The 18,022-nt window shown below is 40.6% G+C and overlaps 1 protein-coding gene across 4 annotated transcripts in view; it reads left to right on the forward strand.

The window, feature by feature from the left end:
• mgat5 (alpha-1,6-mannosylglycoprotein 6-beta-N-acetylglucosaminyltransferase) overlaps positions 1-18,022 on the forward strand; it is a 115,061-nt gene that overhangs the window by 41,507 nt on the left and 55,532 nt on the right. For all 4 annotated transcript variants that reach the window (XM_077727020.1, XM_077727012.1, XM_077726997.1 and 1 more), the window contains 2 exons: positions 10,132-10,203; positions 11,939-12,100. In XM_077727020.1, coding sequence (XP_077583146.1) covers positions 10,132-10,203; positions 11,939-12,100 — 234 coding nt within the window. The remainder of the gene's footprint in view (positions 1-10,131; positions 10,204-11,938; positions 12,101-18,022) is intronic.

The raw sequence follows: 18,022 nt of genomic DNA on the forward strand, positions 1-18,022 counted from the left end.
TCATAATATTTTGCCAAGACCCTATAATCAAAATATGCTGCAAGCATAACTATATTATAGCAAAAACATATTTCTACACACAAGTTTGCTTCAGCAAACCCAAGACCAATTGATGTAATGTCTTCACGGTAGGGGTCCAAATATTTTAGTCGCTTGTGCGGTCTGGGCACACAAGTTGCACATTGAATGACTGCATATAATCAAGTTTCTGTTTCTAACACCGTTCAATTGGTCGCCCCGCGGGCCGTATGTTTCAAAACTGTCCCGCGTTCCAATCAAATCAGCACCCGCAGCAAACAGCGCCTCCCCCCGCAGTCGGCGCATTTTTTGGCTCGAGTATAATAAAAAACGAAGTTTGGCAACCCTGCAAAACATTTAATTGGTCGCTTCGTATTTCTTTTCGTCTTTTAACCACCATATTCCCGCTAGTGGACGGGATCAAAGCCAGGCTAAGCTGCAATAGGCCATTTCATTCCAGTAAATTGACAGGACATTTAGGTACTCTTAATTCAGATTTTTTACACGTCTCTCCATTCGGATCTCTTATCCAAACCAGAATTGTTTCCGATACGGTGGTATCCTGACCACCTGCCGTTGTCACAAAGCCTTGCATGCCTAGCACCTGGAATATCCATTTTAATGGCCGTTTTACAAGCTCCAGTATCACACAAAAATTCATCTTTTCCCCTGAGACATGAGACAAATTTGAGATACGAGCATCCGAGAGACGCTTCCCGATGCGGCCTTTCCGAGGACTTGAAAGTAAAGCAAGCACCGGAGAAAGAGGCGTCCTAAACGCCAGCGGAAACCTTCAAAGCGGGTCGTGGCTGGTTTGATAACTTTAGAAAACGAACTGGGATACACTAGAATGTAAAAAGCATGGGGAAGCAGCATGTTCTGACCTGAAAGCCACAGTGTAATACATTAAAACATTTGCCTCAGTTATAGCACAAGGTACATGCATTTTTTAAGTGTGGGTATAGTAAGCTTAGTTAATTTAAGGTAAATTTAAAGTTTGTTATGTAACGTAGTGTCACAAAAGAGTAGCGTACCGAAAGTCTTTTTCCTGCTTTCTCTCTCCCTCCTCCGGCGCGCACATCACTGTTAGCCAATACCCTCTGCCATACAGTACTGTACATAATGTCATCATTTTATTTGAGATCAAACCAATAGATAGGTATTTGTTACTTTGTGAGTGGAAGGTTATGAATTAGATTAAAATAAATTAAACATTTAATAAAAATTAAAAAACATGTTTTTCCATTGTTCCACTGTTTTTAAGTGCTTTTTCAGAGGGTGGGAATGGATTTAGTATTTCTTAGGTGTTAGGGTTATTAGTCTTACATTATTATATATTTGCTCGCAATGAAGAACGCTTTATGTTACTTAGCTTATTAGTTTTACATTATTATACATTTGCTCGCAATGAAGAACACTTTGCTTTACTTAGCTTATTAACATTAGAAAAGTTATTTTAGTACATCTGCTTTGTAACTCAGGTCCTTGACTATCAACTTCTAACACTGTTTTCACACCCCTCCCTTGAGAAGATCCGGTGGACCTTCATTTGTTTTGAGAGCTAAAACTTCTATTGACTTCTCACTCCTATTTTTACACCCCTCCCTTGAGAGCTGAGATGTCTATTGTAACTAGGGTCCTTGATCCTTGACGCTAAAAGTCAGGAAAAATAAGCTTCTAACGCCAGAATGAACTTGGACTAAGACGGGTCGGTTTTGATTCTCTCTTGCAAGAAAACCACAAATGAGACTCCTGTCTCTTTTATTTGTGCGTGCATTTGGGAATGCCTTTTGGTGATTCTATCAACATAAAGAAAAATAGTATTTGAGATATGAGTGAATTGACATAAGAGTTTGGGTCCCGGAACACACATACCTTGTATCTAAGTATTACTGTAATAAAATATTTAGAACAATCTAAAGGAACTACAGTGGGACCTCGCTACTTCGCGGTTCCACCATCGCGGCCTCAGAGCTTCGCGTTTTTTTTTTAATGAAAAAATAAATAAATAAAAAAAATATTAAATTAAAATTCACCGGGGCTTTCGCTCCGAGACGATCCGGGGACCGTGCACCACGTCTGACTTATTTTTTTGAGACACCGCCATTTGACATAGTCTTTTTTTTCATCCTTTTTTCTGAGAACCAGGAAATTCAGCGGGACTTTTGCTTGAGCCTATCCGAGGATAGTGCATGCTTCGGACTGAACCATTCTGATGTCCCGCCGTTTGACTTAGAAAAATTTTCGGACTTAGAAAATTTTTTGGACATAGAAAATTTTCAAGAACCAGGAAATTCACCGGGACATTTGTCCGTGCCTATCCGAGGATAGTGCATCTTCGGGTACATTTTTCTGAAACACCGCCGTTTGACATAGTAATTTTTTTCAACATTTTTAAGAGAACAAGGAAATTCACTGGGGCTTTCGTTCCCAGCCGATCAGGGGACCGTGCAACATGTCAAACTTATTTTTATGAGACACCGCCGTTTGACATTGTTGGGTTTATTCTGTATCACTATTATAAATATAGTTGTATTAAGTCATTTCTTTGTTAAATCATTCTCTTATTATTCTCAAAGTGTTGCGAGGTCATGAACTGCCGCCTAGTCCACTCTCACATGGACTTCTCCAAGGATTGTTGATCGGGCTTGAACTGGATATCTGCCATTTCCAGCAACGGAGCCCATAACAAAGATATTGTTTCTGCCACGTCCATAACACTCGTGACGCACTTCGGGTTTTTCTTTATGTAATTATTATATGATTCTTAGGTCAAGGAAGGCATAATTGTTCTAATCTAAATGTTGTTTAGGTCTAGTCTCCTGTTTTTGTTATTGGTAAAATACTTTGATTGTTATTGTAGTCCCAAATGTTGTTTTTACTCATACGTGATGGAATGATCAACAACTCTGTAAATTGTTTTGATTCATGGCAATAAGAGTCGTACGAAAACGTCTATTCGGGGAGACGTTCGGAAGTTGTAAGAGGAACTTGCTGAAACTCCCCTCAGAGGTTTTACCTGTTGTTATCCATTTCTATTTAATTAAATGTCAATAATTGAATAAGATGTCTGCCTGCAGTTATTGATAATTACGGACGAAGGTAATTATTAATGAACCTAACAGACATAGGCTCTTTTTCAGCCTTTTTTCTGATAACCAGGAAATTCACCGGGGCTTTTCAGTCTTGCCTATCCGAGGATAGTGCATGCTTCGGACTGAACCATTTTGACGCTCCGCCGTTTGACTTAGAAAATTTTTGAGAACCAGGAAATTCAGCTGGACATTCGCCCGAGTCTATCCGAGGATAGTGCATCTTCGGATACATTTCTCTGAGACACCGCCGTTTGACTTAGTCGTTATTTCGCCATTTTTCATGAGAACCAGGAAATCCACTTTAAATACACTTCCACGTTTTATAGAGGTCTATTTTAATACACTTTGACGTTTTATGGAGGTCTATTTTAATACACTGACGTTTTATGGAGGTCTATTTTAATACACTTTGGCGTTTTATGGAGGTCTATTTTAATACACTGATGTTTTCTAGAGGTCTATTTTAATACAGTTTCAGGTTTAATGGAGGTCTATTTTAATACAGTAAATTGTTCGGTAGAACAGTGTTCTATACGCTCAATTGTTATTGTCAACAGACAACATATTTTAGTTTTTTTTCTTATAACATGAATTTCACTTTCTCTACTGGTATTCTATAAGGTGTACTGTATACAGGGAAGGTAAAAAAAATAAAAAGCATTTTTGAAGGGGCGCCCCTACTTCGCGGATTTTCAGTTATCGCGTGTGGTCTCGGTCCCCATTAACCGCGATAACCGAGGTCCCACTGTACTTGCACCAAATCAGATTGTGACTCAGGTTGCCATTTAGACTTTATTATATATTTTCTTTTTTTTAATGCTTTTTGTTTTGCTAGATAGTTTATATTAACAAATTCAACAAATGTTTAGTTTTCTATCGGCCTGTTAATGTGTTCAATTTGTCCGTAATCAAAATGATTTGGGGAAAATCAGTGAGATGTGAGTTTACATTTAATTATTATTTCTTGTTTTAATAAAAAAAAAACATAGTCTTAAGGGTGAGGGAAGAAATGGAGATCAACCAGTAAATTGACAGCTTTACCTTTCTGCTCCGATTCTTTACCACAACAGACCGATACAGAGTCCGCATCACTGCAGACGCTGCTCCGAGTGACCTTTTGATTTACAACTCCCGTATTCCCTCAATCGTTAACAACACACAGAGATAATTAAACTCCTCTACCTGAATAAGGACTCCATCTATTACCCATAAAGCAGGGGTCTCAAACTCGGCCCCCAAGCAGGCTAATTGCGGTCCGTGGGACGCTAATTTGCGGCCCGCGTCTTAATACGCAAGCTTAATGTCCGTGCGGCCCGCAAGATTGATATGAATGACACGGTGTTCGGAGCTGGATGAACCAATCACGGTGAAGTATACGGCTCTGGAGGACGGGACATTGGCCGGGCTGTCCAGTGCCTCGCTCACTCACTCATTCATTCCTCCAATCAGCTGGGCAGAGGAGAAGCCGTGAAGCCGATCACGCCGCTCGGCCGTAATCCAATACGATCGGAGAGCGAAAGTGCACGTGCGCCACAGACCCGCGCGACTGAAAGTCAAACGGTCAAATCGAAAGTGCACATGCGCCACAGAACCGCGCGACTGAAAGTTAAAAATTCAATCTGAGACTCATTCCAAGTGTAAACACATATTACAGCCCCAGAGATGTCTGTTTCAAAGCCTGCCGTGAAGAGCAAGGTCAGTGATGAGCACAGACAGTTTCAAGAAAAGTGGGGAGTGCAATATTTCTTTGTTGAGCACAGGGGCACCCCGACGTGTCTCACAAATACCAGGGAGATGAGAGAGCCAACCAGGTTGACAGTCTTAAAACCAGTCTTCTGAGGCAACAGGGTTTTTTTCAAGAAGGCTACAAAAGAAAGTGATGCAGCAGACGGAGCTAGCTACGCTGTTTGTGAGCTGATTGCCAAGGCAGGCAAGCCATTCACAGAAGGTGAATTTATCAAAAAGTGCATATTACAGGCTGCACATATTGTCTGTCCAGAAAAGAAAAGTCAGTTCAACAACATCAGCCTTTCTGCCAACACCGTGGTAGAGCGCATTTCTGACCTGTCAAGCGACATTTATGGTCAACTTTGTGAGAAAGCGCAAAACTTCAGTGTATATTCAGTCGCTCTTGATGAGACCACACACATCACAGACACTTCCCAGCTCGCATTATATGTCCGTGGTGTTAATGACAATTTTTAAGTGTTAGAGGAGTTGCTCACAATAATTCCAATGCATGGCCAGACCACCGCTAAGGAATTATTTCACAAGCTGTGTGATGCCATTCAGAATGCCGGTTTGCCATGGAAGAGCTTTGTTGGAATAACAACTGATGGAGCCCCATCAATGATTGGGAGGAAGAATGGACTGGTATCACTTGTTCAAAAAAACTGGAAGAGGAGGGTGTGGAGACGGCCATAGCTCTGCTCTGCATTATCCATCAGCAGGCCCTTTGCAGCAGATGCCTGAAGTTTGACAATGTGATGTCTGTCGTTGTGAAATGCATCAACCAAATCAGATCCAGGGGCTTAAAGCATAGAAGGTTTCGTGCTTTTTTGGAGGAAATGGAGTCTGAATATGATAGATTTTTTTCTGCATTTTTTTCTTAAATTTCTTCGGATCATCCTGTTATGCCCTGATCTTGTAGCCTTATTCACTTTGTCTGACACATTCTATTTAAGTGTTTACTTGATTCAACACGTGGTGGTAATCAAGTGTGGGTGTGGCCAGTGAAATTTAACTCAGCTTTCCTGTCGGATCCTAATTGACGAGTGATTTCATTTCTTCACCTACTCTAAGCGTGTAAACCTGATCTTCTATTTGTTAAACACCCATTTTCAAAAGAGAATTTTTTCTAATAGTGCAACAATTTTCTTTTGGTTCTAAACAAGCAGTCCGTGTTTTATGCAATATTTTTCCATCGGAAATCTCGCTTACAACTTTAGCTTTGTTGCATGTTTCATAGAGGCACCTTTGTCCGCCAATTTCCCCAGCTTGTTCTTCTATTCGTACATACTCTACAGCCATTCCATCTTAAAAGAACCGCATTTCTTTCTTTTTACTTTGGCTTGTAGAGTAGCTCTGCCACAGCCTCGTCATTTTTCCATGATAAAAAGTTGGCAGGAGCTCCACCCAACCATTAGCAATATGCTAACCTGCAAAACACAGGAATCCACACACAACGCGCAACAAACGCAGCCAATCGATGTCGTTAAAATGTCTGCTACGCAAGTGCACACACGACCTGAACCGCATTGTATTAGTGGCTGGACACAGTGTTCGTCATAGTTTTATCCGTAATTCCGTTGTCGTTTATCAGATACAGGCTGCCACTCTGAGTTGCATTGCAAAATGGCACAGAAAAAAATTCTAATGTGTTCATTTTCTTACAATTCAGGTTGGATTTTATTTTTTTCGCTCCTAATGTTTGCTGTCTGTGAAGAACACGTGCAGTTTAGAGGGAAGGATTATTGCCTGCGAGTGCGATTTATGTGTGAATAATTTCACACAAGTCTATCAATCCACCTTTTTTACAATGAATAGCAAAATGGCACACTGGGCCTGTTTTTATAACTTCAACATTGGTGGAGGGTGGACTTTTGGGTTATCCCCCTTAGAGGTTGCCACGGCAAACGAACCCAACAAATTGCCTGTAACATCCTAATCTTTAATCCTTATTAAGTGGGAATTTATGGATGGATGTGTGGATGAATGTGGATATGGAATATGTTATGATTTTCTCGCAACCTTTGTCCAAATCATGTATCTTAGAGAGTTAAAAATGTTATGGTGGCCAGAAACGTCTGTCGAATTGAATTCTTCACCTTGTCTAAGTGTGTAAACTCAATTTTCAACTTGTTGAAGCTGAAAGCAATGTTGATGTATGAATCGTTGTTTTACATGATTGGGTTGGATTGGATAACTATTCATCCTGTATTTGAGAAATTACATTGTGGCTGTAGCAAGAGGGTGATTAGACAGAACAACAAAGCATAAGCACAAAGTACAAAGCAAATCAAAGTAAATGGAATCATCAAATCATTAAGACATAAAAGCAGCAAAAACACAAAACGGGCAAGAGTGGACGGAGCTACCGCGACCGCCGGCTGCCGCATGTGGCCTACAATAACGTGCCTAAACGCATCACGTGGCTAATAGGTCGTAAGGTTGGATGCCTTTCTACGTCATTTTCTGAAGAATTTCCGCCAGCGAGTTTCCAGGAATGCTTTTTTTTCTGTTGTGACAGGAAGACTCGACTAGGTGACACACACACACACACACACACACACATCTTCTATTTAAGTTACTAAGTAGATCAAAGTATTACTCTTCAGTTTACTAGTCACATCTAGTCTAGTGCTAGTTGCAGCGCTTTTAACCCTAAAAACACTCAGTACTCAAAGAAACAGCATATTAGAGCTATACAGAAGAAATGCCTGAAGTGAATGACAACACAATGCGGGTGATACTCCGCCCTTTCAAATGGCCCGTTTTATAGGTGTGAAAATACGGTTTCTTGTAAAATCGATGAATACGTCACCAATGAATAGGTCCCCAATGAATACCACGTTCAAGCATAGGAGTGTACATATGTGCACTTGACATCAGGATGCCCTGGGCCGCAGTTTGATTACCGACTTTGTGGCCGGGTCATCGGACATGCTGCTGCATGTCTTGGAGACTCAGGAAAAGAGAGGGGCGGAGCTGTCAACCGATCACCAGCTGCTGATGAAGGCTTGGATTTTGGGGGAAGATGCCCATGCAGCCCAGGAAACCCAAACGTTTCGTGAGGGTCTGGCGGGAACGCCTGGTGGATTCCCCTGTCAGAAGGTGTTTCAATTCCAACCTTCGACAGAGCTTCTCACATGTCTTGGAAGAGGAGGGGGATATCGAGTCCGAGTGGACCATGTTCCACGCTTCATTTGCTGAGGCAGGAGACTGGAGCTGCGGCCGCAAGGTGTTCGGTGCCTGTCATGGCGGTAATCCCAGAACCCGCTGGTGGACACCGGCGGTAAGGGATGCTGTCTGGCTGAAAAAGGAGTTCGTTTGGGCCTTTTTTTTGGCCACGGGACTAGCTAAAAGGTACCCGGTGGCCAACTTGCATGTGGCTGAGTCAGAGTCTCCGAGTCTGATCTGCATAGCCAGCAGTAAGTTGGATCCGTTTCCATTGGGGGTTGGACTCCACCAGGGCTTCCCTATTGATAGGTTCATCAATAATTACCATTGTTTGTAATTAGCAATAACTGCAGGCAGACATCTTATTCAATTATTGACATTTAATTAAATAGATTGGATCACGGATAAGAAACCTTAAGGGAGGAGATCTTCAAAAGTATCCTTTCGAACCGTATTTTGCGTACAGCTTTAAGGCATTTTGAATAAAAACAATCACACCTTCATTTGACCTAACAATCATAAAACAATAACACAAAGAAGCCCGAAGTGTCCCGAGTGTTATGGAAGTGGCAGATATCCGTATCTGTTGTTAGACCTTGGTGTCTCTTTGCCTTGGATAAGTCCATGTGAGAGTTGACTAGGCGGCAGTTTATGACTTCGAGCCAAACAATAGCGTTTTTTCTCCCCTTGGCCCTGTATAAATGAAGTGAGCTTCCTTTTAAATTTTGAGGTGACATGGAGTCATACGTCTTGTCCTAGCTTTAGTTTCTAGTTTGCTTCCGGTACTTGCGTATTTTGTCACGTTTATGGCTGGTTCGCATGCTTAACAATTGAACTCACCTTTGTTGAAAATTCCACTGAATGTTTCAATCTTTATTTTTTTTTAAACCTTTCTGCATGCATACTCTTACTGATAATCGACTTAATACGTTATGTTCTATTTCTATTTGTGCATTTTTTGCTAGTGTGACTTATGCTCAGGTATAGCTTATAGTAAAAAAAAATGGCATATTGCAAAGTCATCCAAAATTGGCAATGTCAGTTTTTTCCAATATCTTTCGACCATTGTTTGGAGTCGTGTGGTAAGTTTTGGTATTGCGCCTATCTTTTCTATTCTGAGCCTCTAACCCAGTGATTTTCAAACTTTTTTGGCCACCGCCCCCTTCACCGCCGGGCCAAAATGCCAACGCCCCCCTCTTTACCCCTTTCCAACGAACGAAGCTTAAATAAATAGAAGACAGGCGCCTCAGATATTATTCGCTAATTTCGTTTCTTTTAATAGACCAATGCGCAGTTCACCTCGAATCATAAAAATTGATAGCTGATGCATTAAGCCGGTCGCTGTGCGCATACGTCTGTGGTTAAGCGTTGCCGGCGCGCTATTGTGTGCTCCTCTGCGGCTGACTGGATGGTGGTGGTTTCCCCAGTCGCCTGCATCGACGATAAACTCGCGACAATTAGTGATATACGGTATATGCGCGCTGCTCGTGAGCGCTCGAGCAGACAACGTTTCTTGTTTCAATAAAGCTTGTTTTTTGTCGACTTTTTATTACAGACAATCAATTTTTCCGGTCTTTCTACAAACACCAACGTCACATTTTACTGTAATTGCTCCATCGCCCCCTTCACTATTTCAACGCCCCCCATTCGCCTGTTTATTCGTCAGCGCCCCCCTGAAAGTTCACACCGCCCCCCGGGGGGCGGTACCGCCCACTTTGAAAACCACTGCTCTAACCTATATAAATACAATCCAGTTCATCAAACACGCATATTCATACAAATATTATACCATTGGTTACTGAACAACAACAGACAAGTCTTTGGATGTTCAACCTTTTTTCAGATATTTGTGTCATGTCACTCAGCAAATGTCTGCCTGATATTTTATGCCTGAATCTCTAACAATAATAAACTATATATAAAACAATAAGATATAACCACACATAGATTTATATGTACATTTTTATATAACTTCAATGACTAAATAAAACTAAAATTAGAACCGTGGCAGCCTGCCAAAGTTAGAAAATGCTGAGGGAACCCTGCCTTTGTGTGTGTGTTTTATTTTTGAGCACTAAAATAAACACCTGTGACTCATCTACATAATTGTTTTTATCAGGTGGAGAACTGGTGTCCCCATCTGCCTTGGAGGACAAAACACCCGAATAAAATCATAGACAGGAGGGAGAAGGTATGATGATTGTCATTAGCTCTGATAGAATATTTTTTGTTTCTTATGCAAAGCTGAAATGTTGCACAATTTTGACTCAGGACCTCATGTATAGTATATACTGGTGCAAATATTTATTTAGTCAACCACCAATTGTGCAAGTTATCCTACTTGAAAAGATTAGGGAGGCGTGTAATTTTGGGTAAACCTCAACCATGAGAGACAGAATGTGGGAAAAAAACTGAAAATCACATTGTTTGATTTTTAAGGAATTAATTTTCAAATCATGGTGGAAAGTAGTTGGTCAATACTAAAAGTTCATTTCAATACTTAATGTAGCTTTTGTTGGCAATAACGGGGGCCAAACGTTTTCTGTAACTCTTCACAAGCTTTTCACATACTGTTGCTGGTATTTTGGCCCATTCCTCCAGATCTCCTCTAGAGCAATGATGTTTTGAGGCTGTCGTTGGTCAACACGGACTTTCAACTCCCTCCACAGATTTTCGATAGGGTTGAGATCTGGTGACTGGCTAGGTTATTTTTTTTTATTACTTATTGATTTATTTTTTATTAATCTTTAAATTAATTCATTTAATCCATTATTTTTGTTAAAAACGAAGATATTTGATAACGTTGGAATGTTTTATCAGTGCTTTTCTTGTGAAAATCCTGATGCGGCCCAGTCTCGCCCAGACTCTGCCTTTGGCGGCCTTCAGGTAAATTGAGTTTGAGACCCCTGCTCTAAGACCTTGAAATGCTACTTACAAAGCCACTCCTTTGCTGCCCTGGCTGTGTTTGGGATCATTGTCATGCTAAAAGACCCAGCCACGTCTCAGCTTCAATGTCCTTGCTGATGGAAGGAGATTTTCACTCAAAATCTCTCGAGACATGGCCCCATTTATTCTTTCCTTTACACAGATCAGTCGTCCTGGTACCTTTGCAGAAAAACAGCTCCAAAACATGATGCCATTTTGACCACGATCTTGCATGAAGCCCCAGATCAAGGGAGATTATCAGTGGTTTTATAATTCTTCCTTTTTCTAATAATTGCTCAACAGTTGATTTTTTCACACCAAACATTTTACCTATTGCAGATTCAGTCTTCCTAGCCCGGTGTGGAGTTTGGAGTTTGAGAGACTGAGGTAGTGGACAGGTGTCTTTTACACTGCTGATGAGTTAAAACATATACCATTAAGACAGGTAACGGGTGGAGACTTTGTTATAAGAATTAGACCTCTTTGACAACCAGAAATCTTGCTTGTTTGTAGGTGACCAAATACTTATTTTCCACTCTAATTTGGAAATAAATTATTTAAAAATCCAACAATGTGATTTTCAGTTTTTTTTCTTCCACATTCTATTTCATGGTTGAGGTTTACGCATGTTGACAATTACAGCTCTCTTTATTCTTTTCAAGTAGAGAACTTGCACAATTGGTGGTTGACTAAATACTTATTTGCCCCACTGTAGATCAGGGGTCCCCAAACTATTACAGAATGGCCCGCAGTGGTGCAGGCTTTTGTTCCAACCTATAAGTTGAAACCTTTCCACCAGTCTGGTATCTTAGAAGAGCAATCAATGTATTTCAGTCATGTGCTTCTTGTTTTCAGCAAAAACCTCATTGGTTAAACTGTTTGTGTGGGATCGGTTGGAACAAAAACCTGCACCCACACCGGCCCTCGAGGACCAGTTTGCATACCTCTGGTATACATGAATGAGTACACATTTTTTAATCAAATTTGTTCCACCTGATTAGGCGGAAGTCCGCAACAATTTTGAGGGCCTTCACCGTGTGATGTCTCAGAGGGAGGAGTTCCGCTGGATGATGCTGAGGATCAAACGTATGGCCGAACTATGGGTCCGTGCTATTCGTTCATTGGCTGCCAAACAGAACCTAACCAAAAGGAGAAAAAAGACGGTAACAGTCTGGTCCGATTCTTCTCTGGTGTCTGGGTGGGTGGTGGTGTTTCCTGTTCTCTTGAACGATCAAAATGTTTTGTCAAGAATCAATAAGTGGGACACAATCATGAAGCGTAATGACATTTATCTTATATTTAAAAATGTTTCACAAATAACATGAAAAGTGGGCCGTTCCATCTTACCATTCGATCCACTTGCGTTAATACTTTTTTTTTTTTTACACTTCTTGTTGTAATTCCAGCTGCAAGTCGTTGGGGTATGTATCAGTTTTGCTCATCGAGAGACTTAAATACTTGCCCACTCTTTGCAAAACAGCTCAACCAAAGTGCGGTTAGATGGGGAATATTTGTGAACACCAGTCTTCAGCTATGCTGACAGATTCTTGGTTTGATTCAGGTCTGGACTATGACTTGGCCATTCTAACACCATAAGAACCATTCCATTGTGGATTGTTTTGGATCATTGTTGGAAGATTTTTCTCCATCCCAATCTCATCCCTTTTTTGCTCACACCAAAAGATCTTCTCCAACTATGTTCCTGTATTTTGCTGCATTCATTTCCCATTAATTTTAACCATCTTCCCTGTCCCTGCTGAAGAAATGGAGGCCCAAACCCTAAGGCTGCCACCACCATATTTGACAGTGGGGATGGTGGGTGATGACTTGTGTTGCTTTTATGCCAAATATATTATTTTGCATTGTGGCCAAAAAGTTGAATTTTAGTTTCATCTGAACAGAGCACCTTCTTCTTCATGTTTGATGTGTCTCACAGGTGGCTTGTGGCAAACTTAAAACATGACTTTTTATGGGTATCTTTGAGAAATGCCCTTCTTCTTTCCACTCTTCCATAAAGGCCAAATTTGTGCAGTGTAGGACTGGACTGATTGTTGTTCTATCGGCAGACTCTCCCACCTCAGTTGTAAATATCTGCAGTTCATCCAGAGTGCATCTCCATGTTTGGGGTGAACATTTTGATTGGCGGCCAGGTCTTGGTAGATATGCAGTGGCCTGATACTCCTTCCATTTCAATATGAGTGCTTGGACCATGCTCCTGAGACGTTTAAAGTTTGGTAAATCTTTTTGTATCCAAATCTGTTAATAAACTTCTCCATAGCAGTATCTCCGACTGGTCTTTTTCCTTGGTTTTCATGATGCTCCCTTCACTTTTATCAGAACCCTGACACTATCACACAGCAGGTGCATTTATACAGAGACATGATTTACAGCTTAGAAAGGGCGTTCTCGGGCCAAGTTTTTATTGTCTTTATTTTTGGCCTTGTCTGTGTTCGAAGTGTGATGTACGCAGGGATTAGAGATATACAGAGATGGTCTGATCCAGCTAGATGTGGGAGAGGATCAGCTTTATAGGCATGTTTGATGTTCGAGTAGACATGGTCGAGAATTTTGTTTTGTCTTGTATTGCATCTGACATGTTGGGTAAACTTGGGTAGAACAGACTTTAAACATGCTTTGTTGAAGTCATCAGCAACAATAAAGACTCCGTCAGCGTGGTATTAGCGGATTACGTCGACGTATTACGTCCACGTATTACGTCCACGTATTATGTCCACGTATTACGTCCACGTATTACGTCCACGTATTACGTCCACGTATTACGTCCACGTATTACGTCCACGTATTACGTCCACGTATTACGTCCACGTATTACGTCCACGTATTAAGTCCACGTATTACGTCCACGTATTACGTCCACGTATTACGTCCATATATTACGTCCACATAATACGTCGACATATTACGTCAACATATTACGTCAACATATTACGTCGACATATTACGTCGACATATTACGTCGACATATTACGTCGACATATTACGTCGACATATTACGTTTACATAATACGTTTACATATTGGATTTACATTTACAGATTACGTTTACATGTACATATTAGTTTTACATGTACATATTACATTTACATGTGCATATTACATTTGCATGTACATATTACATTTACATGTGCATATTACATTTACATGTACATATTACATTTACATATTACATATTACATGTACATGTACATATTACATATTACATGTACATCTACATATTACATATTACATGTACATGTACATGTAAATGTAATATGTACATGTAATATGTATATGTACATGTACATATTACATGTACATGTAAATGTAATATGTATATGTACATGTACATTCACATTCACATTCACTTTCCCCAATCACATTCACATTCACATATAGATATACGTATACATACATACAAACATACACATGCATTAGAATTTGGTAGGTCCTAACCCACAGCCATTTTTTGGTTAAAGCCTGACAGCTTATGGGAGGAAATATCTGCGGAAGCGCTCCTTACTGCAATGAGGGTGCCGCAGTCTATTACTAAAAGAGCTTCAAAGGGACTCCACTGAATTGTGCTGGGGGTGGGAGGTGCTGTCCATGATGGACATTATCCTGGTCAGCATCCTCCGCTCTCCCACTTCCTCCACAGAGTCCAAAGGACAGCCCAGAACAGAGCTGGCCCTCCGGATCAGCTTGTTCAGCCTGTTTTTGTCCCTCTCCGTGCTCCCGCTTCCCCAACAGACCACTGCATAAAACACAGGAGATGCCACCACATTATCTGTCAGGTTCATTAATAATTACCTTCGTCCGTAATTATCAATAACTGCAGGAAGACATCTTATTCAATTATTGACATTTAATTAAATAGAAATGGATACAACAATGGGTAAAAGCCTCCGGAAGGGAGAGTTACAGCAAGTGTCCCTTACAACTTCCGAACGTCTCCTCGAATAGACGTTTTCGTCCCATTCTTATGGTCACAAGTTACAGAGTTGTTGATCATTCCATCACGTATGAGTAAAAACAACATCTGGGACTACAATAACAATCAAAGTATTTTACTAATAACAAAAACAGGGACTAGACCTAACAACATTTAGATTAGAGTAATTATACAACCTCCTTGACCTAAGAATCATATAATATAATCATAATCATATAATCGTTACATACAGAAAAACCCGAAGTGTACGGTTACATAACGATAACAATATTCTTGTTATTGTCCGAATAGCCCTGTCCTCGTCACCAAGGGCCCACCAAATCTCAAGGACCCAGATTGGGTGGATTGTTTGTATAACCATCCTGGAACAGGCTGTCTAGGTTAAAGATGACTTGGTGTGACCTCAAGACTTTTGAAAAACAGAAAGAGAATGATTTAACAAAGTAATGAATTAATACAAAGAAAAGAAAGAGATTGATTTAATAAAGAAATGAATTAATATAACTATTATAATAATAAAACAGAATAAACCCAACATTCCCCCGTTTTTATAATATGTATGTTATTAGTCATTTCTTAGTAATCACTAAATGGAAATGTCGGTGACTGCGATTTTATCTGCCTACTCCTTACTCCCATGGCTGGTCTGAAAGAAAAAACATAATTATATTCGTCCAATTGGTCCTCGGATTTACCGTACTCCTGGACCTCACTGCTTTCCCCAAACCGTCCCATAAGATACAACTCATGTACTTTAGAATTTGTAGGGGCAATTTCAGTAGTTATAAGTCGGCTTAGCAAGGAGCGCAAACAGGGGATACTACATCACCCACACAATGTTAGGATAGCGGTAATTGTGCCTATAGTCCAAATCTTTAGATTTTCCAAAGGTCTTATCCCACCAATCTGACAATGCGGACGTATCTACTCCAGAGTGCTCTTGCATATTGCGGTTCAGTGTTTGCAGGCCAGTAATGGCCCTGGTGAGAGATCCACTGGGTGACGCGTTGTTCGGTATGAAGGTGCAACATTGTTTTCCAAACATTGCACACACGCCCCCTGTTTCAAGGATCATATCCACCGCTATGCGATTCTGGAACGCCATCAGACTGGTAGCTGCCAGTTGTTCCTTCATGGCCACAAATCCCTGTTCAGTATAATTTCCAAGTTTTGAACATTGTAATGTAAGTAATTTATTCTATCCACATTTTTGTTTGGGGTGATTAGAAGGAAGATAGACTCCCAACCTGCTGCGATCTGATTAGCCAGCTTATACTCATCTGGTACGCCCCGGGGGATGCCAATCGCATCAATGTATGTTGGATCTCCTTCCCTCCATGCCTCTCGACGATGTCGGGAGGGTCGACCCTTCACCTCCGAATTATGAGCCGCCAATTGTATCTCCTCCACTGTGGATGGAAAAACAGACATCGGTAAGAGCAGTGAGACCAAAGTACCTAGTCCTGCCGCGTGTCGGCAGGAGTCGTATAATTTATCTACCACCCCGCCACCATATGCCAGAACGTGGTATCAGGGGTGTAGTTTGTTTTAGAACGCCGGTACACCACGTCTCATTTATCGCCCCCAGCTTCAGACCATGCCCTGTAAGGTTTAAGCAGGTAAAATGATTAAACAGTGGAAAAATTGACTTCCTATTTACCGCGTAACAGGATAAACACTGCTTCAATATTTTTTCTTGCCAAGTAGGACACGTTTTTTCATTTGTAAAAACACTTTTCCCCAAATGAATGGTGATTGAGGGAGTTGTTAGACCCCATCGTATTTTCCCTTGTCTGGTAGTTTATCCTAATCCTTTGTAAGATGGTTTAGTCTCAATTGAAACCATATGGAGACGTCAAACCCAATATAAAAGAGTTCCCTATAGTTTTATGGTATTGCTTGCTGAGCAATAATCTTTTCAATTAATATTGGTGTTTCCCGTATTTTATTAAGTCAGAAAGTTTATCTTACCCGTCCCCTCAATGTTTCAATTGAGACCACCCTTTTACCAAAGTAGCTCCACATAGTGCTTGCCTTCTTTACACTCCATTAACAGCGCCCAATTATCCCCCGTTTGGGAAATCCCTGTTTCAGAAATAAATTTCACAGGTTAATATGTCAGTCCAAGCTTTCCAATCTTGACCAATTTCTGCAACAAGGCTTTTCCCAATCTTCAATTTTTTTTTTTTTTTTGTTAATGTACCACACATATTTCCCACCATAGATTGACACCTTGTACGGCAACCGGGACGTCGCCGAGTCCAAATATATATATTTTTTCAATGTGGAAATTTGATTTAGTAGGTAATGTTAATTAAATGTAAATGTGTATGTTTCTCGGTTTACCCTCCCGTAAGAAGGTGTATCCTCAATTGAAACGCCTCCGCCTTTTTCTCCAACTGGAGAAAACAACCCTACTGTGGAAAGGAATAGAATCACAATCATCATTAATCTCATTGCCCCAAAAGCAATAATTGTTTTCAACATGACTTTTTGTCTTTGTTTAGGGAGTTTTCCTCTTGAAACGTTTCAATTTAGACAACCTTCTTACTGTGGGAAAGGTGCATCCGTGTCCCCTTTCAGTAACAAGGACCCTCCCACTTTGCGTTGCTCCGATGTTTCTTCTTTTATGCTGCTTATCAGCATCCAGTCTTCAAGAATCACCGTCGCTTCGTCCGTTTCCTGTTGAGAAGCAAAATCTCCCTCTGATAGTCTAAATTTGGTGTGTGCGTTTTTTTTTTTTTTTTCTCTGATAGATTCGCCTCATCATCCAATTGTCATTGTGTAGTGAATAATAACAATTTGTAAGGTCTACCAAACAGGACTTCATATAAGGTCCGCCAATTGTGGATGGTAGACAACTATTATATTAACAAAATGGGAGCCATTATCACTATAAATAGTTTCTGGAATTCCATATCGTGGAATGATATCCATATGATCTAATAAAAATAAAATAAAATCTATATGTATTTTTTGAAATGGATATGTGGGTATGCATATAGATTTAAACCCTAAACCTTGTAGTGCCGTTGTAGCAAGGCCACCTCCCCCTTGTCGAGACATAGGTCTTCCCTTGACTCAAGCCCAAATTATTTTCTTTATTGATCTTTTATTGATAGATTATGTCTCGGTGG

This window comes from Stigmatopora nigra, chromosome 1, assembly GCF_051989575.1.
Source record: "Stigmatopora nigra isolate UIUO_SnigA chromosome 1, RoL_Snig_1.1, whole genome shotgun sequence".
Taxonomy (NCBI): domain Eukaryota; kingdom Metazoa; phylum Chordata; class Actinopteri; order Syngnathiformes; family Syngnathidae; genus Stigmatopora; species Stigmatopora nigra.